Source organism: Schistocerca americana, chromosome 5 (assembly GCF_021461395.2).
Source record: "Schistocerca americana isolate TAMUIC-IGC-003095 chromosome 5, iqSchAmer2.1, whole genome shotgun sequence".
NCBI classification, from domain to species: Eukaryota; Metazoa; Arthropoda; class Insecta; order Orthoptera; family Acrididae; genus Schistocerca; species Schistocerca americana.
Window position 1 is genome coordinate 388,713,181 of NC_060123.1, and position 25,064 is coordinate 388,738,244.

The 25,064-nt window shown below is 37.2% G+C and overlaps 1 protein-coding gene across 7 annotated transcripts in view; it reads right to left on the bottom strand.

The window, feature by feature from the left end:
- The window catches only part of LOC124615425 (cap-specific mRNA (nucleoside-2'-O-)-methyltransferase 2), a 310,465-nt gene that overhangs the window by 186,884 nt on the left and 98,517 nt on the right, over positions 1-25,064 (bottom strand). For all 7 annotated transcript variants that reach the window (XM_047143304.1, XM_047143300.1, XM_047143301.1 and 4 more), the window contains 2 exons: positions 18,119-18,274; positions 5,673-5,867 (listed from right to left, as the gene is read on the bottom strand). In XM_047143304.1, the coding sequence (XP_046999260.1) occupies positions 5,673-5,867; positions 18,119-18,274 (351 nt within the window). The remainder of the gene's footprint in view (positions 1-5,672; positions 5,868-18,118; positions 18,275-25,064) is intronic.

A 25,064-nucleotide genomic window follows, 5' to 3' on the forward strand; every position in this document is an offset into this window, starting at 1 on the left:
TTGAGTGACGCAATTGTTTCGAGGGTGTATAGGGTGGCCATCTTTAGGCAGTGGAGTTGGAGCGATGCTAAGAGCCGGACGTGCTACCCATCTGTGAGTAGTATTGGGTTGGTATCTATGATCGGAGACAGGTGTGTATGTAGCGACGTTCGAAAATGGTCAAGTTCAGTGCAATACAGTGGTTTAGGACAGCAGACAACAGTGTAGTTTGTGAACTGTGAACAGACTGTCGAGCATCATGATCGTGACATATGAATTTTATAGGTAAATGTTGTAGCATCAGTTATTAACGGCCGTGCTTACGTAACAGCCCCTCAGACTGCATTTTAAGTGTTTAATCAATATACTGAAGACTATTCATGGAAACATATAAATAAACTACTTCAAATTGTAAACCAACGTGAGTGACTTAATATTTTAAATTTCACCGCAATACCTGCCTTCATCGTCTTTTTTTTTTATACTTTATTTCAGCTTGAAAACTAAGTTTACAACACGTGTGAGCTGGCATCCTATGACGAAAAATGTAGCCAAATACTGAGACCAGCCACATCTCTGGGGCCACTCAATTAAGCTGAGTGTAGAATGTAAGAAATATATGTATTTTCGTGCCATATCACATGGGGGCTCGAGCTAACTATTCAATCTAAACTTTTTTATCAAAAATTGGCGAACAGCAACAATACCAACTATATAAATATATTCATCATTTTAAGCAAATTTTAACAGTGCGTGGTGCCCAGTGCCATCGTACAATACACACATATAAAGATAAGCTAAGGGATTATATACACAGGCAAGGAATGCTAAACTACGAGATATTTACTTACACTGTGTTACAATATAAATTATATCTATATATTTACCAATTTAAGTACTGAAATTGCATGCACTAATTATACTTAATGGATGAGAAAAGTCTTGCTGCAGGTAAACAAGAGAGTAAGTGGTCACACCACACCTATAATACACTTTATCTTTCAGAACTATAAGCTAAGTAGAGACACACACGTGACATTAAATAAGTTTTGTGAGAGCACAACTGCACTCTGAAGTGAATGAATATGTGGTTAAATATATGAAAATAATATTAGTAGCCATTGAGCCACTCTACATTTTCTATGAAGGTTTAGTTTTAAGTTAGTATTAAGTCTTTTGCTTCCAGGGAATGATGCATAAACATGTCCTAAAGTGAAGAAAGATAAATGCTTGTAGTGTGTTAGGTACCATATAAACATAAGATAAATATAGTTATATGTTTATGATACGTACGAATGTGGTTGTGTGAAAGTATGTGAAGAAGAAACCAGTTGCAGTATGTCACATATCACAATGCTGCACTAAGGGTGAGCACTACTAAATAATCAAGGGGTTGAAACCTAACTACTGTGAGGGTTGACTACACATGAAAGAGTTAAACACTTGGTTTACATTGAAATTTTTATGCACATTTGTTACTTATGTGAACACCATTTTGCATAACATATTATATTGATGATACAACTCTGTATACCCCAGCATATAAAATGGTTATCCTTTATACAATGAATATAACAAGTAAACATTGAGCTGCACTTTTAAACACTGAATAAGTATTTGATGCGATTGGTATCATTGGATCTGAGTTGAGTTTATAAAGAACAACCTACTTTGCTCTTCAGATCACAGTTAAGTCTAATAAAGAGGCATAACTGAGCATATAAATGCCTTTCCATGAAATTTACTAAACCCTGTAGTCTGGGTGCCATTATAATGGATCATATTATTTTTTTTCTTTCTTCATTCTTTTCTTTTTATACATGTAAGCTATATACACACCAAGCCAAAGGTAAAGTAATAAGTTGTTCTGTAGCAGAGATAAACTCTTTAATTGATTAATTTCTGTATCCTCACATGTTTAATACCATAAGTGGTAGCGGGCGTACGTATGACAAGATCCATCATACCAGCATTGTTTAAAAATGTGAATTTCAAGTGTTCATTGGAAATGTTAGAAAAAGTTATTAGGAGGGTAAAGTTTTATTCATATATCCACATCGAACACACCTGCCTGTTCACCATTTTCCCTGCACCGAGAATCCTGCATCCAGTGCAGAGGAATTTGTGCAAGCTGTGGAGGAGCAATCCTACATTGGCATTGTAATAATCAGGACTACGCACAATGGAATTAATGTGAATAAGTACGTAACTTAAACAATGAATATTGATATTAAATGTATTTACATTGAAGATCTGTTGATATTGGTACCAGTTAAAGTTCACCCAGGATATGTGTACTTTCCAATTTCTTTCAATTATTCCTTTTAGTTAATTTTTTCCTTTAATTATTCAAGCAGAAATTATTAATCAGTTTCCATTAATTGTCCACCCATCTATTCTGCCACTATTCATGTTTTGATGCAACTCTCCACACTAGTCTATTTTGTACATGCATAACTATTACATCCTACATCCATTTGAAGCTACCAATCAAGCCTCGGTGTCCCAAAAAATTTATCACCCACACTTTCCTCCATTACCAAATTAACTGTTTCTTGAGGCCTCAAGATGTGTTCTGTCAACCAATCCCTTCTTTCAGTCACATTGAAGGGACAGAATTAATTTTCCCCACTTCAATTTAGTGCCTCCTTATTAATTATCTGATCTACCCACCTAAACTCAGAATTCTCTAATAGCATACTTCCGGTTGAATTCTGTGGAGCTCTTGTACCCATTTTATGCACAATTGTGCTTAAAATGGAAATAACAATAACTTGGTGGAACGTCCATAAGTCTATCGTAATCAACCATGCCAAGAAAATCTGAGAGTTCAGAATTCATTTTTTTTGCACCATATTTCAAAAGCTTTCTTTGCTCTTTTAATCCAGTTTACTCCCCCCCCCCCCCCAGCCCCCACCCCCATTTCACACCCGTACACTAATACACACCAGACAAATACCATCCAAAAACACTTCCTAGCATGTAAATTTATGTTGTGTGTTAACATATTTGTCTTTTTTTGTTCTATTATCATTCTGAATTCCATATCTTCTTTACTTCTACCACTGTCAGTTATTTTGCTAATCAAATAGCATATCTTGCCTACTAATTTTAGTGCCTCACTTCCTAATTCGATTCTTCAACATCACCTGGTTTAAATTGATACACTCCATTTACTCTTGTTTTATTTTCATTGTTGTTCACCATACAACATCTTTTCATGACACTATTTAATACACAAAGAATATTCTGTCAGTGACAAAAATCTTCTCATGATTCTACCCACAATTCCACACTCTTTCTGTCAAATTGTCCTCAGCCATTTCAATAAGCATTGTCAAAATGTGTGGCAATAGCAACAATAGTAACTGTTAAATATGATGATAATGATGGCAGTGATAATGATTACTGCTGTAATTAACATGCCACAATAAAGATCTTGCAATTTCCCAAATTAGCATTACTAAATACAATAAATATTGTTTTGAAGACAGAACACACACGATTTACAATTGCTTTACCACACTATCTCAATGTTTTATCAGTCTTCTTACTGCTCCTTGTAATTATTTTCCTCACAGATTTAAATGCTTCTGAATATGTATATACCAGGTCTAAGTGTTAGTCATCATTGACTAACTATTTATCTCACTTTAGTATCTGGTCTTCACCAACTCATTTTCCTCATAGTTTTTAATTGTATCATTCACTTCATTTCTGTTTCTCTTAATCCATCTTTAGTTTTCACTCTGCCCTATCATCTATAGAATTTTATCACCTGAAGGTAAGTATTGGTCAGACATTCTGTCTAATAATAATGAGGGAAATGAAAAAAGTAAGTTACACATTGTTATGGCAACCCAGTAACTTTCATCGAATGCTATACTACACTTCAAAGTAACCTAAACACATGAAACTTATTTCAACATAGTCGCAAAGTTTATAGAAACAATGGTCAGAATGTACTACCAATCATTCAATTTCTCAAAGATAAAAATACGCTGCTTGGTCAGGAAGCCACTCGATAACCACTGTGTGAATGTCCTCATTGTCAGAAGACATGCAGTTTCTGTGAGTCAGTTCCTCAATTACCTAGACAATGTCATCTGTAGTCAATGACGATGGCCCCCTCCTCATTGATTATAACCCATTTCTGTACAGCCTCAGTCTAATTATTGTACCACTTCAGAATGGCTGGATGTGACACTGAATTTGGGCAATATATTGCCAGAACTTCTCAGTGAATCTGTGTTCAATTTAGATGTTTTGCCCAAAAGAATCATGCTATGCTCCATACTTCGACTTTGGATTACATTTCCAGTTGCATTTCACTTCCATGCTGGGATGCACCTGTCAACTGTCCACAGCAGAACTGTGTCTGCAGGGCATCGAGAACATGTACTCTCCTCTGACAATGCACCGCTCTTGTTGCACAATGGTATTAGCGTGGGACAACACATGTGGCTTACTTTCTGAAGCCACCTCACTATAGTTTTTGAAAGTGATGTTCCCTTTTGATTTAACAATTCTGATTATTTACATGAAACTGCTTTCAATATGTGTAGAATGCCAGAAACAAAGACAAATAGCAGTGTCCTTCGAACAGATTACAACCCCATTCCAGACTCCACAGAACACGGCATGAATATTTGTAGTAACTTAAAAACGGAAAGATTTTTACAATTTGAAACTAGGTTTGCTGAAAAGAAAATTACGTGCCACCATCATGCAAAGGTGCTATTATCTATTTGCAGAATTTGGACAGTTCATGAAATACAGATCGCCACATCCCTTGCAAAACCAGTAATAAATGGCATATCGCACACATTCACCATTAAAGAAAAGTTTCAGAACATCAGTTTCATACAGAAGCATCAAGGTAAGCATTTTATTACATTAAAAGGGACCACATTGCATTGAACGTTTGTCTCCAGGCCATGACACAGGGATTGTTCTGGTCCTTTGAGTAAAAGTTATGTTGCATCTGCTATACAACCCAGATATTGCACCAAATGACGTACTCTTGTCTCAAAAGTAGAAGAAAAACACAGCAGATAATGACAACAGCATGCAACAGCTGATGACAGCTTGAAAGAGAAGGCATAATATTTCCATTGAGTACAAATAAAAAAACACCTCTTAAGTAGACTCAAATGATTATGGGTATTTGTGGTGATTATATAGAAAAGAACCGAAAAAAATCCTCTACACACACATATATGTACACAATCATCAACTTAAATTGTGAATGTGATGCTTCAGGAATACTGTGTATCTCACACCTTTATCATTCGAATAATTCTCATATTTTGTTACAGGAGAATGAACTACAGAACAGAAGTAATAAATTGCAAATATAAAGCCCCAGTTCTTCAGCATTTCATAAGTTTTATATTATCTTATCCTGAAGCACAAAAGTTGTGTGTATCTTGTCATTCTACTGATTAACTGTGTCCAGCAACTGTTACCCACACTTTCTAAGTGTGAGCTGCCATGAACTACGCTGTATAAATGAACATAATACAGTTAATAGGAGAACACTTTACAGAAGAACATATTGTTTCAGTTGTGCTATTATTCCTAAGTGCAGCACTGACAACATTAATAAAAAGTGGTACATCTACATAACAATTACATGTAGCATATAAGAATGTTCTTCGGTACAATTAATCGGACAAAATTTACACACTTACCAGTAAGACATCTCCCATTTTCTGACTTTCTTCTAATATGTGCTTGAAGTTTGATGTATCCATAAGATTACCAGTAAAATCAGCGCCAAATGTCCAGTTTTCTAATGTATGAAGAATGAACCTATCATCATTGATCATGCATGAGAGAGGGTTGCCTTCATAATACGGGTTGAGAGTTGTTGACAGCCATTTCCACTAATAATAAGAGTAATATATGTAGTATGCAAAAAAGAAGGCAATCCTTAATGTAATACATTGAAATTAATGCTTGAGACTAATCTGTAACAATAAAAAGCATTACAAGATACATAACAATTTCCTCCGTGTGTCAAATAGTCTACCTGTTATTTATTATTTAAAAACTCACAAGGTGTTTTCTTCTCCTCAAGACATTTGTCATGCAGTATTAAAGATTGGACAATTACCTTATGTTGGGTTTTAGGAAAATTATACATAAAAAGTGCGCACACATGTGTATGCACACTTATGTGCATAAAGTCTTCCAGTGCTCAATACGTAGTTCAGAGCATAGGCAAGCATTCCTCAGAACCATAACTTGATTAAAGGTTAGCTCCCCAGTGGATTACTTATTAAAGGTGTGTGGAAAGGAAGCAGAATGAACCCACAACACAACCCCATGCCCAGTATTTTACAAAAAAATGTCATCTTGTAGAAATAAAGGGCTACTATTCTAGAAGTAATAAAAAAGTAGGCTGTGCAATCACTTTATGTGACAATATCAGTAATGTAATACTGCGCTCTGCCAGGTTGAGCATGTAATGTTGAAAGTATAATGAACAAAAGTATGTGTCCTTACTTTAAATGATATTGCAGATTCTACCATCTCTCTGTGCCAGGTCACCCAAAAAACCCAATATGTCACATTTCCCACCTCCCTGTCCACAGACTGTGTATACGAATACTTATCTGTTTATGATCTGCTTGGTCTTCAGTTGCTTGTTTCATAACTTGCAGAGCCATAAAACTAAAAGGAGACAGAACGGATGACTAGTACTTATCTTCACGAAGTGTAGTTCTATTACTATCTACAGACATGTATAAAAGTGCAAGAAAATATCCTAAGTTTCAAAATTATTAGTTCTTTCCAGAATGAATTTTCACTCTGCTGCAAAGTGTGCACCAATTTGAAACTTCCCAGCAGATTGAAACTGGGTGCCGGATTGGAACTCGAACCTGGGACCTTTGCCTTTCACAGGGATGTGCTCGACTGACTGATCAGTGTGAGTATGACTCACAACCCACTCTCAGTACTGGCAGAAGTAAAGCTGCAAGAGCGGGTTATGAGATGTGCTTGGATAGTTCTGTCAGTAGAGCACTTGCCCACTTTCGTGGAACGCAATCTTAATCTGCCAGGAGGTTTCATATTAGTTCCTTCTTCTGGGAGGTAGAAAGGAGAGTAGGTCACTGAGACTCCAGGATGAGAGCGACACCCTTGTTGTGAAGATACGGGAAGACAAAGATGAAGGGGGAGATATTAGAAATAGTTGGAGGTAAAAGATAAAACACTGATAAGCATGTAACATTGTACTATCTATGATTTTCAACTTTCTCTGATACATCTCCCTTCATCTTTGTCTCCCCTTATCCTCACAACAAATGAGTCCCTCTCATCCTGGATTCTCAGTGACCTGCCCCTGCTTTATAACTGTCCCCAACCCACCTCCTTTTCTCCCTGAGGAAGGAAATAATTGCTCTGAAAGCTATGATAGTTTTTCACACTTCTATTTGTCTATCTGCAATACTGGAATTTCATCTCCTGAAAGTAAATACCAGCTAGCTATTCTCTCTCCTTGCAATTTTATAGTTTTCCCAAGAAAACTACCCTTTTGACACAATTCACTGGATACATATTACCATATGTTAACAAGCACAATGTGCAATGTTCAATTACACCAAATGCACTTAGCTCCCTGTTTCTGAAAATATAATCGGTAACAAGTTTAGGAAAAATCCTACATTTGCACTAGTGTGAATGTTCTCTTTTTTTTTTTAATAATATCAACAACTGCATTTCCAAATAGTGTAGCACTGCTGCACCTTCTCTTCTTCATACACTGATAAATGATGGTAGATGAAATAACCCTGGCAGTTATAAAGATGATCATTAACTATCTCAAGTGCACATAAGACAAAGAATCTGCTGTGGTAAAATGAGAATGCACGAAAGAATTATAGTGGAAATCAATCTTCTTTTGCAGCATCCTCCTCAAATGAAATGGATTGAGGGAAGGAGATTAATAATAATAGTATTGTGTATCCTTCTCTTTTCATGATACTGTTGTTGGTGAAGTATGAACATAGACATTAGTAATTGGCTTACATCCAGCAATGCTATTCTAACATTCACCATCTATTATGAACAACAGTACAAACCACCCAGCACAGCTGTGAATGAAGGAAGTGGATGTAAGAACACCTGGCATGGCAGATGGATCAATGGAGTCAGTTTCTCTTCATAGACAAGTGCAGGATTGGTACGATGACAGATGATCATTATAGAAGGGTATGAAGATGCACCGGTACCAATGGCCATCTGGTAGAATGCAGTCCCACAGGTTCATCAGTGAGGTGCATCACATTTCCAGCTAACAGATGTAAGACATGGTTGTATTTAAATGTGTTTCATAATTCTACTTCTTTGAGTGACAACAATGAAAAGTGTGTTTGGTTACATTGTTATCTTGTACATCTCACTGTTGCAAAAATAAAGAAAGTGTTTGAAATTTAATCAAATCCCAGTTAACAAATCTGTTGCAGTTTAGTCTCTCTCTCTCTCTCTCTCTCTCTCTCTCTCTCTCTCTCTCTCTCTCACACACACACACACACACACACACACACACACATATGTTTACTTAATTCAATTTTGATTAATGCCACCAGAATTCCTTCAATTAGGTTAGAAATATTTTCTGCCCTCATTTCTCTAAAAACTGGATTATTGTTCTTAGCCGTATATGTACAAACCCATGGAATCAACTTTATAAATATGATAGCCCAGTTGTCTTAGATTTCAGAAGCAATTAACTTTAGAAGTTTTATACTGGTCAATTCATAATTTTCAGTGTTTTCCCAGCAGTACGGAATGGCAGTATACTGTGTGTGATTAATGAGTGTAAAAGGAGTGTCTTCAGCACGATGTCTGTGTAGCAGAAGGAAGTTACTGAAAATGACAATGGATTGTGCAATATTTTAAGAGGCCTTAAATGATGTCATCATTTATTGTTGATATTGAACTTTATTTGTTCTTTTGATATACATTGCCAATTGTTAATGAAGGCTTCTATAAATGAAATATGAAGTAGGTGAAAATAGTATAAAGAGGAAATATCCAAACTTCCTTTTCTGTTTCATGTTCCTTGATGGTCTGCACCAATGGCCAAGAAAATTATCCTCATTCCTCCGCAGCCTCAACATCATCTTTACCATGTTCTTCACCCGGTTCTCCTCAGCTCAGCATGTCACCTTCCTACTCCTTGACCTTCAGCTCCCTCATAGTTCCATCTCAACAATCAAGAGTACTTTCACTTCGTTAGCTGCTGCACTTTCCATGCTAAAAACTCACTCCTGTATAGTCGGCCTACTTAAATGTGGCACATCTGCAGCGTTGAGCAATAGCATGACCAGTATGCTGAACATTTTATGAAGGGCTTCACAGACTGGCATCATCCTTACACCACACCTACTCCCGATACCTTGCCACACGGCATCGTACACCTGTGGGAGATCTAGCAACAAGACTTGCCAAGACACCCTTCCAGAACATCCCATTCCAGTCATATCACTGGCTTATCCTATTCTAACAGTGGCAAGGTCACATGTGAAAATAGTCGTATCATATATCAGCTCTGCTGTAATTGCTGCAGATCATATTATGCATGCACGACCACCAACCGGCTGTCCAACTGAATGAGCAGTCATCATCAAATTGTGTTCAACACACTATTAAGCACAACATGCTTGATTTCACCGAGTGTTTCACACCACAAGCCATCTGGATCCTTCACAACACTAGATTATCTGAATCATGTAGATAGGAGTTACTCTTGTGATGTATATTTTGGTCCCATAATTCTCCTGACCTCAATATCCATTAGCACCTGCCCCACACCCACCTTCCACCCCTCTCCCAAGACCTAACTTCATTCACCCTTCACTCACTACCTACTCTTTGCAGTCTCCCTCTCCCTCTTTTCTGTCTCTAATATGTACCATGTTATCAGAATGACAACATAGCTGGTGAGGGGCGCGCGCGTGCCTGTGTGTGTGTGTGTGTGTGTCCACTATTCAGTGATTTGTTACCTTGGCACCTTAAATATCTACACAGGAATAGTGATGTCAAGAACGAGCATGTATTGGTATATGACAGACTGAAACATAAGTGATGAACAAGAACTGAATGTACATCAGATGTTCAGTACATGGTTGTAAAATAACCTGGGTATAAGAGAGGAGTCAAAAATACATATTATACCATTAACATTACTGAAAAGTGTTGATCCCATGTGAGGTCTAAGGATTTACCTGCTGATGAGAGATTAAATGCTAACAAAACCAACATAATTAAATAGGAAAAACTTCCTATGTTCTGCAAAATTTTATTTAATTTGTCACAAACCAGCTTTCAGCTTCTTAGGCCATTGCCAGGTGACAACTTAATGTCACAAAGGTCGATAAAATGATGTGTGACTTAAACAGACATTATTTATGCAGAAGATACAAAAGACATAAAAATGAAGACATGCAGAGAGTAGTATGTAGAACAGTATCACCTTTTTTTTAATGTCACACAGAAATAATTACATTAAGTAAAAAAATGAAACAAAGTCTTTATTGTGGAGATGAACTGTTTCTCATTTCATCATTGATGCTTCTTCCTCAATTCTGTCTTTAACCTGTGTTCTATGGAGAATAATTTCATAGCCAAAAAACACTGTCCAACAAACAAAACACATACTGTATGGTGTATATCTCCTTGCATCTCTCAGGTTGACTCTGCTCCCACAGCATAATCTGAGAAGTCTACTCTGTATTAAAAGCATCCTTTTGCTGAGGTGAGACTGTTGATGGTCTTGTGGCCCCCAGTAAGGAAAAGTGTGATCCATTTCAAAGCCAATCATCTACCTTGGTGCTACCTACTATGACCAGGGGCTCTTCCCTCAGTGATGGCTGCCTGGGGTGGAAATTATTGCAAAGGATCCATGTGCTCCATACATTATGGGCATTCCTAGTGAGTTCTCAGCTCAGGCACTGACAATGTAATCCCGGCATAGTTAGTGGGCTGCCACAATTCTCACTACAACAAATGGATATGCTGCAATCTAGATGTATTACGTGAACCATTCTGCATATGGTTCTCATTCAAAATGGTCAAAAAATCAATTATTTTAACTGCATTTTTTGAAAGGTATATGTGTCTAGAATGTTGGGACGAAAAGGGTTTTTTAATCTGTGCATTACAAAAGTTTCTACAGCCCACTGTTCAAAGTCAGTGTCACAGTCACTGTGGGACTCACTCAGCCACAGACACCTGGCTCGGGTATAAAACTTGTTGTGCCATGATGCACGTTCACAAATTGTTTTATACTGCAGTATGCACGCAAACATATTCGCCAAAAAAGCTGAGAAACAATGTATGCAGGCTGATGAACACAGTGTATTCAGCTCAGCCAGACTAGATTATCTAGTCAAGAAGGAGGGATTTCTCTCGAGGAACAATTCCAGTTAGAGGAAGGGTTCATATATGTTCCTGAAACTGCAGAATAAACGTAAGTAATGAAAACAATTTTTTTGGTCAAAACATAACTTTTGGTTCGTCATATTGGATTAGCCATTTTGAATTTTGAAAATGTAACTTTGAGATTTGTGTTCAGTGACATCAAAAATATATAACAATAAGTAATTTTTCTTGCAAATCAAACTAATAAAACATATACAAGTTTTTCCTAAGCTTTAAAGATGTTCTTCTCAAGAAACAATTTGTCAAAACTGCCTGCAGCATCAAGTAAAAACAGTTTAACCTATTAACTTCTGCCTTTGCCCCCTGAAAAGTAAACACTTTTCTTGGGAGCTTATACCTATAATATATGAAATCCGTTAATATTAATTTTTTTTGTTGTAAATCCATAAATAGTTAATAAAACCCCCAAAAATCAAGCCCAAAGTTCTAGTTGGCACTGTATCATTAAATTTAAGGTTATTTCATTGTGTTTAGGTATAAGTCCCCATAAATTTATTGTAGTATTGACTGATATACATTTTTGATTTCAGATAACTCCTGAGGTGCTACACTGCATGCAGTATGTGAACTTCAAACTCACAGGCCCTTGATCAAACTACAATTACAGGTGCCATTTTTTTTCCCACTGAAAATCTAAAATAAAGCTCAAAGTGCGATCAATCATAATCCTCAAACAGATCCTTTGTATGTCTTTTCATTGTCAAAAAAACACTGGAAACCCACAGTAAGTGGGATGCACACCATGTTGGAGAAAGAAGGATCAAATAGTTGCAAAATTAGGCAGTAAAAAAAAGGAGTAGCAAAACCTAAACAAGAGCCACATCAGTATTGAGGAGACCATCCAATAAACCTGAAGTATGAAAGAAAGAAGTAGTGAGAGAATGAGACTGCCGCACAGGGACAGATGAAATGGTTCATTGCACATGGTCCCTACGGTCAGACATATTTAACAGACATTCTCATAAAACTACTTATTTCAAAGGATGAATATATGAAAACAATGAACTGAATGCACCAAAGGTATCAGCTGATTTTGTTGCTTATGTCATCGAATATCAACATTATTTGGCAAAATGCTTCACAATGATTAGTAGCAATTTATACATAGTTTCCTATTCTGGTAACTAGTATGAACACAGGGCATAATTTCAGTCACCAGGATACATAATACATTCATTGATATGAATAACTTGTGGATCCAATTAACTATCATGACTGTAAACATAGAGAAGAAATAATTTCTTATTGTTTCTCAGAATTTAACATCATCTTCAAATGATAGTGTGGCTTCATTTTAACCTAAAAAAAGAATTAGCTGGTTTTCACTCAAGTAATGTGCCTACAAAGTACCACCCATCAATACTGTTTATAAACTAGTGCAGCAATAATTAAATATATTTGAGAAAACATGTGATGTCCTTATTAAAACTAAAATATTGAGTGAAAATGGATATTAATGAAAGGACCGAAACAACTTTCAAGTGGTATGAACATCTTAAACGTAAGTGTTGGTAATTTATTAACAATGAGCTTTGGTCTCAATTTTCACTTAGCTGAACAATGTTGAAGTGTAGTCAGATAAATTGCACAACTGACAGATGGATTTTCAATTTTACTAAATCACACAATATAATTAAAAAAAGACTTACTCAGGTAATGAAACAACAGTTAACAGAATCCTTGACATACTAAATGAGAACATATTGAGACTAGTGTAGTTAAATGTTTTGAACTATCACACACTTCCCACCACCAAGAAATTTTCATAAACAAAAATAACTTCTTGGAAGATTAGATGAACAAAACAGAATAATGTGGATTTTACTTTATCCACATGGTGAGAGCAAGTTAATAATGACCCATATGATTATTAATAATGACTCATATGATTATGGTTGTGTACAGCCAAGAAGGCAGGTGCTGGGGCGAAGTGCAGTGGCACAGCAGTGTACTACTTGTTGCTCCACTCAATACCGTCATTCGATCATTTCAGTCTGTTTCACATGTTGCCGAGTTTACTTTGAATATTTAGTGGGGATTTCTTCTCCAATGTATGTGTTTTGCCAGTTATATTGTTGGCAAACTGCTTGTTATGGCTGACGGATCAGAAAAGTGCCAGTGCTACAAAAAGAAAAGCAAGACCTATAGCATTCCAAGTGTTTAAATTTTTCAAAAGAAAGGCTGAAGATGATGACTCGTTGCCACATGGCTCTCATCCCAATGTTGCAAACAGCAGGTAAGAACAGCTAAAGCAAGTGGTATGGTACTGACAACCGTGCAGCATATCTCTAGCGAAGTGAACGCTTTTATCAAAGCCAGTGGGTAGGTATCTTATAAATCACCAGGAAAGCGACACAATCATAAGGAAGAAGTAGGCATCTGGATGATTTTTCTAAGATCATTTTACATCATACAATATTCAATGTGTGTTTGAGAGGTGAATAGCCAACTGCAGACAATTTAGGTGCACGTACAAAAGAGAAGTTGGATGTTAACAACTGTTGATGAACAATGCTAAGAATATTAAACAAAAAAGGCTTTTGATATTGTTAGATGAATGATAGAAGAAAATTCCTTATAGCTCACAATGTCTGACTGAAGTGTGAAATTAAAGTTTGTTGTTGTTGTAGTTGTTGTTATTGTGGTCTTCAGTCCTGAGACTGGTATGATGCAGCTCTCCATGCTACTCTATCCTGTGCAAGCTTCTTCATCTCTCAGTACTTACTGCAACCTGCATCCTTCTGAATCTGCTTGGTGTGTTCATCTCTTGGTCTCCCTCTACGATTTTTACCCTCCATGCTGCCCTCCAATACTAAATTGGTGATCCCTTGATGCCTCAGAACATGTCCTACCAACCAGTCCTTTCTTCTAGTCAAGTTGTACCACAAACTTCTCTTCTCCCCAATCCTATTCAATACCTCTTCATTAGTTATGTGATCTACCCATCTAATCTTCAGCATTCTTTTGTAGCACCACATTTCGAAAGCTTCTATTCTCTTCTTGTCCAAACTATTTATCGTCCATGTTTCACTTCCATACACGGCTACACTCCATACAAATTCTTTCAGAAACAACTTCCTGACACTTAAATCAATACTCAATGTTAACAAATTTCTCTCCTTCAGAAACGCTTTCCTTGCCATTGCCAGTCTACATTTTATATCTTCTCTACTTCGACCATCATCAGTTATTTTGCTCCCCAAATAGCAAATCTCCTTTACTACTTTAAGTGTCTCACTTCCTAATCTAATTCCCTCAGCATCACCCGACTTAATTTGACTACACTCCATTACCATTGTTTTACTTTTGTTGATGTTCATCTTATATGCTCCCTTCAAGACACTATCCATTCCGTTCAACTGCTCTTCCAAGTCCTTTGCTGTCTCCGACAGAATTACAATGTCATAGGCGAACCTCAAAGTTTTTATTTCTTCTCCATGGATTTTAATTCCTACTCCGAATTTCTCTTTTGTTTCCTTCACTGCTTGCTCAATATACAGATTGAATAACATCGGGGAGAGGCTACAACCCTGTCTCACTCCCTTCCCAACCACTGCTTCCCTTTCATGTCCCTTGACTCTTATAACCGCCATCTGGTTTCTGTACAAATTGTAAATAGCCTTTCACTCCCTGTATTTTACCCCTGCCACCTTCAGAATTTGAAAGAGAGTATTCCAGTCAACATTGTCAAAAGCTTTCTCTAAGTCTACAAATTCTAGAAACGCTGGTTTGCCTTTCCTTAACCTAGCTTCTAAGATAAGTCGTAGGGTCAGTATTGCCTCACATGTTCCAATATTTTTATGGAATCCAAACTGATCTTCCCCAAGGTCGGCTTCTACTAGTTTTTCCATTCGTCTGTAAAGAATTCGCGATAGTATTTTGCAGCTGTGACTTATTAAACTGATAGTTCGGTAATTTTCACATCTGTCAACACCTGCTTTCTTTGGGATTGGAATTATTACATTCTTCTTGAAGTCTGAGGGAATTTCACCTGTCTCATATATCTTGCTCACCAGATGGTAGAGTTTTGTCAGGACTGGCTCTCCCAAGGCTGTCAGTAGTTCTAAGGGAATGTTGTCTACTCCCGGGGCCTTGTTTTGACTCAGGTCTTTCAGTGCTCTGTCAAACTCTTCACGCAGAATCATATCCCCCATTTCATCTTCATCTACATCATCTTCCATTTCCATAATATTGTCCTCAAGTACATTACCCTTGTATAGACCCTCTATATACTCCTTCCACCTTTCTGCTTTCCCTTCTTTGTTTAGAACTGGGTTTCCATCTGAGTTCTTGATATTTATACAAGTGGTTCTCTTTTCTCCAAAGGTCTCTTTAATTTTCCTGTAGGCAGTATCTATCTTACCCCTAGTGAGATAAGCCTCTACATCCTTACATTTGTCCTCTAGCCATCCCTGCTTAGCTATTTTGCACTTCCTGTCGATCTCATTTTTGAGACGTTTGTATTCCTTTTTGCCTGCTTCATTTACTGCATTTTTATATTTTCTCCTTTCATCAATTAAATTCAATATTTCTTCAGTTACCCAAGGGTTTCTACTAGCCCTCGTCTTTTTACCTACTTGATCCTCTGCTGCCTTCACTATTTCATCCCTCAAAGCTACCCATTCTTCTTCTACTGTATTTCTTTCCCCCATTCCTGTCAATTGTTCCCTTATGCTCTCCCTGAAACTCTCTACAACCTCTGGTTTAGTCAGTTTATCCAGGTCCCATCTTCTTAAATTCCCAACTTTTTGCAGTTTCTTCAGTTTTAATCTACAGTTCATAAGCAATAGATTGTGGTCAGAGTCCACATCTGCCCCTGGAAATGTCTTACAATTTAAAACCTGGTTCCTAAATCTCTGTCTTACCATTATATAATCTATCTGAAACCTGTCAGTATCTCCAGGATTCTTCCATGTATACAACCTTCTTTTATGATTCTTGAATCAAGTGTTAGCTATGATTAAGTTGTGCTCTGTGCAAAATTCTACCAGGCGGCTTCCTCTTTCATTTCTTACCCCCAATCCATAGTCACCTACTACGTTTCCTTCTCTCCTTTTTCCTACTACCGAATTCCAGTCACCCATGACAATTAAATTTTCGTCTCCCGTCACTATCTGAATAATTTCTTTTATTTCATCATACATTTCTTCAATTTCTTCGTCATCGGCAGAGCTAGTTGGCATATATACTTGTACTACTGTAGTAGGTATGGGCTGCGTGTCTATCTTGGCCACAATAATGCGTTCACTATGCTGTTTGTAGTAGCTTACCCGCACTCCTATTTTTTTATTCATTATTAAACCAACTCCTGCATTACCCCTATTTGATTTTGTATTTATAACCCTGTATTCACCTGACCAAAAGTCTTGTTCCTCCCGCCACCGAACTTCACTAATTCCCACTATATCTAACTTTAACCTATCCATTTCCCTTTTTAAATTTTCTAACCTACCTGCCCGATTAAGGGATCTGACATTCCACGCTCCGATCCGTAGAACGCCAGTTTTCTTTCTCTTGATAACAACGTCCTCTAGAGTAGTCCCCGCCCGGAGATCCGGATGGGGGACTATTTTACCTCTGGAATATTTTCCCCAAGAGGACGCCATCATCATTTAAGCATACAGTAAAGCTACATGCCCTCGAGAAAAATTACGGCTGTAGTTTCCCCTTGCTTTCACCCGTTCGCAGTAGCAGCACAGTAAGACCGTTCTGATAAGTGTTACAAGGCCAGATCAGTCAATCATCCAGACTGTTGCCCCTGCAACTACTGAAAAGGCTGCTGCCCCTCTTCAGGAACCACATGTTTGTCTGGCCTCTCAACAGGTACCCCTCCGTTGTGGTTGCACCTATGGTACAGCTATCTGTATCGCTGAGGCACGCAAGCCTCCCCACCAACTGCAAGGTCCACGGTTCATGGGGGGAAGGAAATTAACACAGATAACCCTGACATCCTTCTGGAAGGACGGCGTCACTCACTGTTGAAATTATTTATTTTTGCGAATAACGCATTTTTGCAACTGACTGTGACCAAGTGTTATATGAAGTACGCAGAGTCAGATGGAAGACAAAAAACAATGATTTTGTGAACAGTAAGAAAGTACTGGAAAGAAATGTGTCATGCTACTGTATAACGGTAACATTTGAAAAAACTCCGTTTTAGTTTTTTGCTTTCTCTATCAAAATTATCTACTACTGTTAGTTGTTGGTTGTACATAAACAACCAGACAATGGTTTTTTCCTAAGTGTAATTATCTTTTTTCATCAAATTGTAAATGCATTTTAAAATTGTTACTTATATCATTATCAATTTCAATATTTCTAAAAACAAAGATGATGTGACTTACCAAATGAAAGTGCTGGCAGGTCGACAGACACACAAACAAACACAAACATACACACAAAATTCAAGCTTTCGCAACAAACTGTTGAAAGCTTGAATTTTGTGTGTATGTTTGTGTTTGTTTGTGTGTCTGTCGACCTGCCAGCACTTTCATTTGGTAAGTCACATCATCTTTGTTTTTAGATATATTTTTCCTACGTGGAATGTTTCCCTCTATTATAATCAATTTCAATATTGTGTGAGAAGTGTTGCATCTACTGGTTACTCACTAAATATTAATCTCTAAAACCTAGTAACGTGCACCAATACACCGACTCCTATTACACAGAAATGATGTATTATACTTACATTGAGATCTTTGTTCAGCTTCAGATAGTGGTTCAATGCTGCTATAAAAGCACCAGGGGCTTCACAAAGGTGCAAGGAGTTAAAAAAGCCATCAGTGTTGGCTGACTCGGGAACCAAATCATAAGTAGCCACAATTTCATAAAATTTGCACCATGCCTACAAGAAATTAACAAATAACTTATGAACATGTTCAGTCTCTTTCAAATGCAATTAAATCTGTTCATTTCATTATTTTGAATGATTTATATTTGAAACTATGGTCCTCAAAAATTTCTTCACATTTTGTACCATTTACCTGCTTTTCTTCAGCAATAAATTAAATTGAGAATTATAGAGTAAAAAATCAGATCACCTATTTCCCTGGGAGAAAAACTGGGAATTCACACCTAAGAACAAGAACTGTACTGACAGATTATGTCCAGTCTTCATATGCAGGGAGTGATGTGCAACAACAATACAAACATAGTGAAATATTCATCTACACACACATACAATAGTATTTTGTAATTTCCGTACATTTCAGAGCTGACATACAATGTCATTTAATAAACGAATACATGAACAACTGCAAGCCACTCATCAAGAGTTTAAACAAAGGCTGTGAAAGCCACTAGAGCATGGTGTTCATCATGGATAATCCAATAGTCATGCACTGAAAATGTTGTTTAGTCCTTCCAATTTAAGTCTTAGATCTGTTAATGTAATAATCTGTCTGGTAGCAGTGTTGGTATGAAAACAAACACTTGGTGGTTCATAAATGTCACCAAATGGCTCTTATTTTGAAACACGTGCTATACAAATGGGAGGTGATATTTTTCCGTATTGTACAGTGACAGTTGAACGAACAAGGACTAGGGTTAATATCACTGGCAACAAAATCATTTGACACAGAGCACAAAGTTATACAGGATATGGATGAAGGAAGAAATCACCCATATTCTTTACAAAATAGCATGGAATTCACATTAATTGATTTAAGGAAAGTGCAGATGCACATGAGTTGAAATATGATCAAAAGAGGATGAATTGTAAAGCAAGCAATAGAGCATGCAATGCAGTATATACACTATATACAGCTACCCTCTCACAATTACCAAACTATTCCAACACCAGGAAAATTTATTTTCACAGTATTCTTTGACTCACAAAGTCAATTAACCTTTTCGTTGGCAAAATTATTGAGCAATTATTTTTAATTAAAGAAGCATATAGTAGTTAATAAATACATATATTAATCATACGGAATGTCAAATTTTCTGCGACTGTAAAAGGGAGGCCATGCAATGAGATGCAAAATATTATTCCCTTCTGCCATAATTACGAGTTAAACGATAAAAGCAACATTTTCAATACATTTTAAATTTATTGGACAAATTTGCTTGTTTTGTTACAGTCATTTATTCACGCTTACTTGCTGTGAAATTTTCTAGAACATGAGTCTATGCAAAGTAGTATTCGACAGCATGTACAAACACAAGTGTGCTTTTCTGCTGCTTCGGTACTACAATTTGCCACCTCCTGTACATTTCACCTAAAATAGGTTTGTGTTCCCCTACAGCCATTAGACTAACATCTTCATATACTCTACCTCTTTTGCCAGAAAAACAGATTTCTGGCTCATCTTTCCCTTGATGGGATAATAGCAATTAGTTGCCTGGCTAGACAAATTCTGTACATGAGCTGATCATGCTGTCCACTTACTTTTCGTTTATTTTTCATAGTATAGAGTTGTTTCTATGGTAACATCCACCAGGAAATAAAATATTTAGTGGCACCCTTAAACAGTGTGTCTCCCACGAGCATATATTTTCGTAGTTGTCCAAATTTATTGATTCCATCCATTATTTTGCTATCCTGGCACACCATCAGGGCAGGAAATCCCTGTACTAGTACAATCTTTCCATTCCTGTACTTCCTCTTCAGCAATGAAGTTTCTCTTAGGCCATTTTTAGAGGACACAGAAGTGACTGGACAGTTTCCCTCCACTCTGCAGCTCCTTTCATCTGAAACTGGGGTTCGCCTCTTGTCAGTATGACATTTCTCTCCATAATTGAGAGTAAACCTTTCCTAATGATCTTGACAGTTCCACACATACACACACCCTTCTTCAAAAGTGTTGACATTAATTTCACAGAGGTAAGCAAATCAATCAAATATTTATTGTGTATTTTCTTCATTAGTTGCACCACAACCACTTTACACACTGTCATGTCGCTATTTGTTTTACACCTGTCGATGAAAGCAACAAGGTTCTTTACATATTGATTGAGTGCACTGACAATCACCAAACTTTGTAGCCTCATTTTAATATCTTTATTAGCACATATCATTTCTTTGATGATCCTCTTTTGACAGGAATCATCAATTCATCTACTTACATAGATGATGAGGGAACACAGCTGTTCTTATAGTTCTGCAAAAGCTTTTCAATCTATGGCCGCAGTTTATGCAATTTGTCATATTCTTCATGATTTCTACACTTCGCAGTTACATTGATATTGCATGAATATTCTCTACAAACTTTTTAAACCTTTGCCTTGTCATTGAATCAGCAACTCATCTATAAGTGTGGTTTGGTAAGTACGGGCAAAAATAAGAAAAATGTTTATTTTGTAAACGACTCACCTCATTTCTCCTTTGAGGGATATACAATTGGTCCAGCGATCCTCCAGCTTCTTCACTGCATCGGAAAAAAGGTTCCATCAAACTCGGCAAAATACTCGTTCACTGCAATTACCACTTTCTCACCTGATGAAAATTTCCTTCCAGCAAGCCAAAGTTCCAAGTTAGGGAACAGGAAGTCTAATGAGTAGGGTATATGAAAACAAAATCAAAGCCCAATTCATGCACTTTCACCACTGTTATTGCTGATTTGTGGGACAGTGGATTATCCTAATGAAAGACCACATTTTTGTGGGCCGATCTTGGTCTTTCTTCAACCAAAGTTACATTCAAACAATCCAACAATGAAATCAAATAGAGCCCAGTTGTGGTTCTACCTTTCTCCAACTAATCCATGAGAACTGTTCCTTGGGAACACCAAAAAACAATGGCCATCACCTTACCAGCCGACAAAATGGTCTCTGCCTTCTTCGGTGCACTTTCGCCAGCCTTTGTCCATTGTTTTCACTGCTGGTTTGACTGGTGTGTAATGATGGATCCAGGTTTCATGATCAGTCACAAATCAGTACAAAAGATCTTGCACATCACAATTAAACATTGCCAGACACTGTGTTGAAAACTTGTACCGGATGCATTTTTGGTCAACTGTGAGCAGTCGTGACACCCATCTTGCACCCAGCTTCTTCATAACCAGTTCTACATGCAGGACATTATGCACTCACTTTGTCAATGGTTTCCTTTGTGGTGAGCTCAATTGGATGGCCAGAGCGCACTTCGCCTTTGGTGCTTGTCCGAACACATTTAAATTCAGTAACTCACAAGTAAATGGACTTCAATGATTGTACGAAAATGTTTAATAACAGCATGTAAACAAAGTTTTCTCCATTTTCACTCGCAGTCAACACACTGACCAATCCAGATGGCTGTTGACAATGAACTGTATGCTGTATATTGTTGAAATTCTTTATATGATCCTTGCAAAATCATGCTCACCAACTACAATGGTGCAAAAAATGTTTCATTCTTTCATTCAAATTTACAAACATCAAACCATCCTCATACTCTCAAAACTTAAAAAAATAAAGCAAGCAGGAAGTTGTTGATTGCCCATTACAGTGAAGAATTCTATAAAAATTTTAATAAATAGTTTTGTTCACCACGGTTTTTGGTCGGCTTCTGCTACTATGATTTTGCTTTATACACAAGTTTCTTTATTTACAATTTTGATATATCTTTCCTTCTTGCTTGTAAATATTCTTCAAATTATCAAAGTAAGAACAGTCTGTGCTCCATTCTTCCTCATTTTCATTTACCAATGTATCGCTACTCGCAGTTGTAAGAAGCACAAATGATTCAGTGTCATGTTCTCACCAGGTGTCTTGCTCCAGAAAAATAGAATTTGAATCACCAGTGAATGCGTGATCTTAAACATTCAGTTCATTGATGGCAGCTTCATCTCCTGTTTCCGAATCACTTTTTTAATGCAATGAAACAAATAGACTATAAATTTCTTCAACATGTTTAGGATTGTAGAGATCTAGAGAATGAGCCACTCGAAAGGAAAGGAATGCAAAAGATAAAGAATGGACGATAAATTCAAGGTAAGCAAGGTTTAGTTTGGTACAATAAATGTGAAATTATTTAATAATATATTGATCTGTGTATTATTTCTGAAATCTATCGAGTTAAATATCTCAAATAAATGTACCAAAATAGATAAACATTCGTTCTAGAGATGTGAAAAAAAAATGTTACCAAAAAGGTAGTGGGATGGATACTCCCTGCCATAAAAATCAAGTACTGAAAATAAAACACATTTTACAACAGGGGACACCAAATAATAAAATACCACAAAAAAAAATCAAAACAACCTTAGACTAAAGAGCTGAGAAGAAACACACAAAATGTCATGATAATGGCACTCAGAAGCTCCTTTACAGACCAACACTTGGTGAAACAATGCTCCTATGATATCATACAGCTAAAATAGTGGGATCTTCAGATTGCAAATGGTACCCTGTAATGTTCATAAGGTGGTAGCACCATAAATAGGTTGGAACAACATATGCCGCAGTGCCTGCCCCAACTTTCTTGAAGTGAAAAGCATGTTTCCCACAGCCCACAAAAGGATTAATGGGACACATCTTGACAATGAGAGAAGGGCAAACCTTTGTTCCATAACCAAAACTTCTTCATACTGATTATTTACAGAGGATAGGCAAAATAATGTGAATAGTGGTAGTAATGGGATGGTTATGTTTGGCGGTCAACAACGCAAGTAAGGCACGTGTCGCACTGGACAGTATGTGTTCAGTACAACTAGGCATCAGTGTAGGTTGTTCACGAGGAATGCATACTGCGTATTTGCATTTAGAGGCCAAGTTCAACGTACAATGGAAGATCTAACAGAGTTCCAAAGAGGGCAGATTGTGGGGGCCCGATCAGCTGGAGCATCAGTAACCAATACAGCCAACTTATTCAATGTTTCACAAGCAACTGTTGTTTCAACAATCATGACAGGCTACACAAAACGTGGAAAGATGTCATCGTGTAAATGTAACAGTGGGCGCAAATCAAAACTAAATGACAGAGATTGTCATATGATAATACAAATTGTGTCAAAACAACACAAAACTATGGTGGCTAAAGTGACTGCTTAGCTCATTCATGGACGAGCTGCTATTCCAAAACCATCTGAGATGACAACCAATGCAAAGAAGCATGAAACATGGTGTCATCAGAATAAATCCTGGATGGCTGATCAGTGGAAACATGTCTTATGGTCTGGGTAGTCAACATTTTCGTTACTTCAAACATCAGGCCAGGTTTACATCTCGAGAATGGCAAAAGAAGCCTACAATCCTGATCGCTTGATTTCAACGGTTAAGCATGTAGGTGGAAGTGTGATGGTATGGGCAGCCATATCACGGTATTCTGCTGGTCCCATCATTACCCTCAAAGGCTGTGTTACAGCCAGTGATTATGTAAACATTTTAGGTGATCAGGTGCACCCCATGATTCAAATATTGTTCCCAACAATGATGTCATATTTCAGGATGATAAAGCCCCCATTCACACAGCCAGGACAGTACAATCACGGTATGAGGCAGCTGAACTGCAGGGTCTGCCGTGGCCAGCACAGTCCCCGCACTTGAACATGATCAAACCCTTGTGGTGCTCGCGTCGACTCTGGAGCAGATTTCCGCCTCCCTTGTCGCTACAGGAGTTAGAAGAGGTTCTGATCGAAGAGTGGCATACCATTCCACTGAAGACTTTATAATCATTATACGCTAGTATTCCATGAATAATTGCAGCTGTAGTACACGCAAATAGATGTACAACCCCTTATTAACAAACCATTCCCAAGTACATACAGGTGTTAACGCTATTTTGTCAATCCCCTGTATGTGCTATATTAGAAAAAGTAATCAGAACATATGTTGAAAACTGCTAATATTTCTCCACCTCATTAATTCCATGTGCACTGAAGAATGATCTGCAAATTATTGGTTTATGGCACTGATGAAAGATGAGGCTGTGATTGAGGCAGCCAAGCAATGGCTGCACCCAATAGGCAAAATAATTATGAACCAGATACAAAAATACGGTACATAAACATGCAAGTTAGGTTTATAAACTCTGAAGCTGATTATATAAAAATATGTAATTCCTCTGTCATAAACAAATCTTTAAGAAAAACTACACAGAAAGCCTGACAGAGCACAAAATTAATAGATAAGACTGGCTCCCCAGGGCAATTTACCATTTCTCAGCATATTAACAAAGGACAGCTGTGGGAAACATTATTATCACAGAGTGTTTGACATATCAACTAAGGTCTCCAATGAGTAGCCATGTTCAGGTAATTAGGAAGGCAAACATGAGTAAAATATCTCCCTTTGACAGTGGCAAAGAACAATCTCATTAGAGCAAGAAATTTTATATAAGATACATTTGAGTTCTTGTGTCTTACTTTGGACATACAATAGCACTCTTAAACAGCTTTAGTCCTTACTATTCAAAATAAGATAACAATCTTTGTTGCAAGTACTCCAAAGAAATACATAACAACTCTCCTGTAACAACTCTACATTTCCTACTTTTTATCATGGCTTATTAAATGTTCATAAAAGAAATTGGAACACTCAGAGTTGCATACTATATAGGTGGTAATGTAGGATGGTGAGCTGGAAACTAATGTCTCCAAATTTTTTATGTGAAAACTCTTAGAGCTTTTTAAATAAAACAAACTTTATTCACATTCTGCACCTTTACTCTCCATATCTACATATTTATTTCTCAACATAGTCTGCCTGGCAATGGG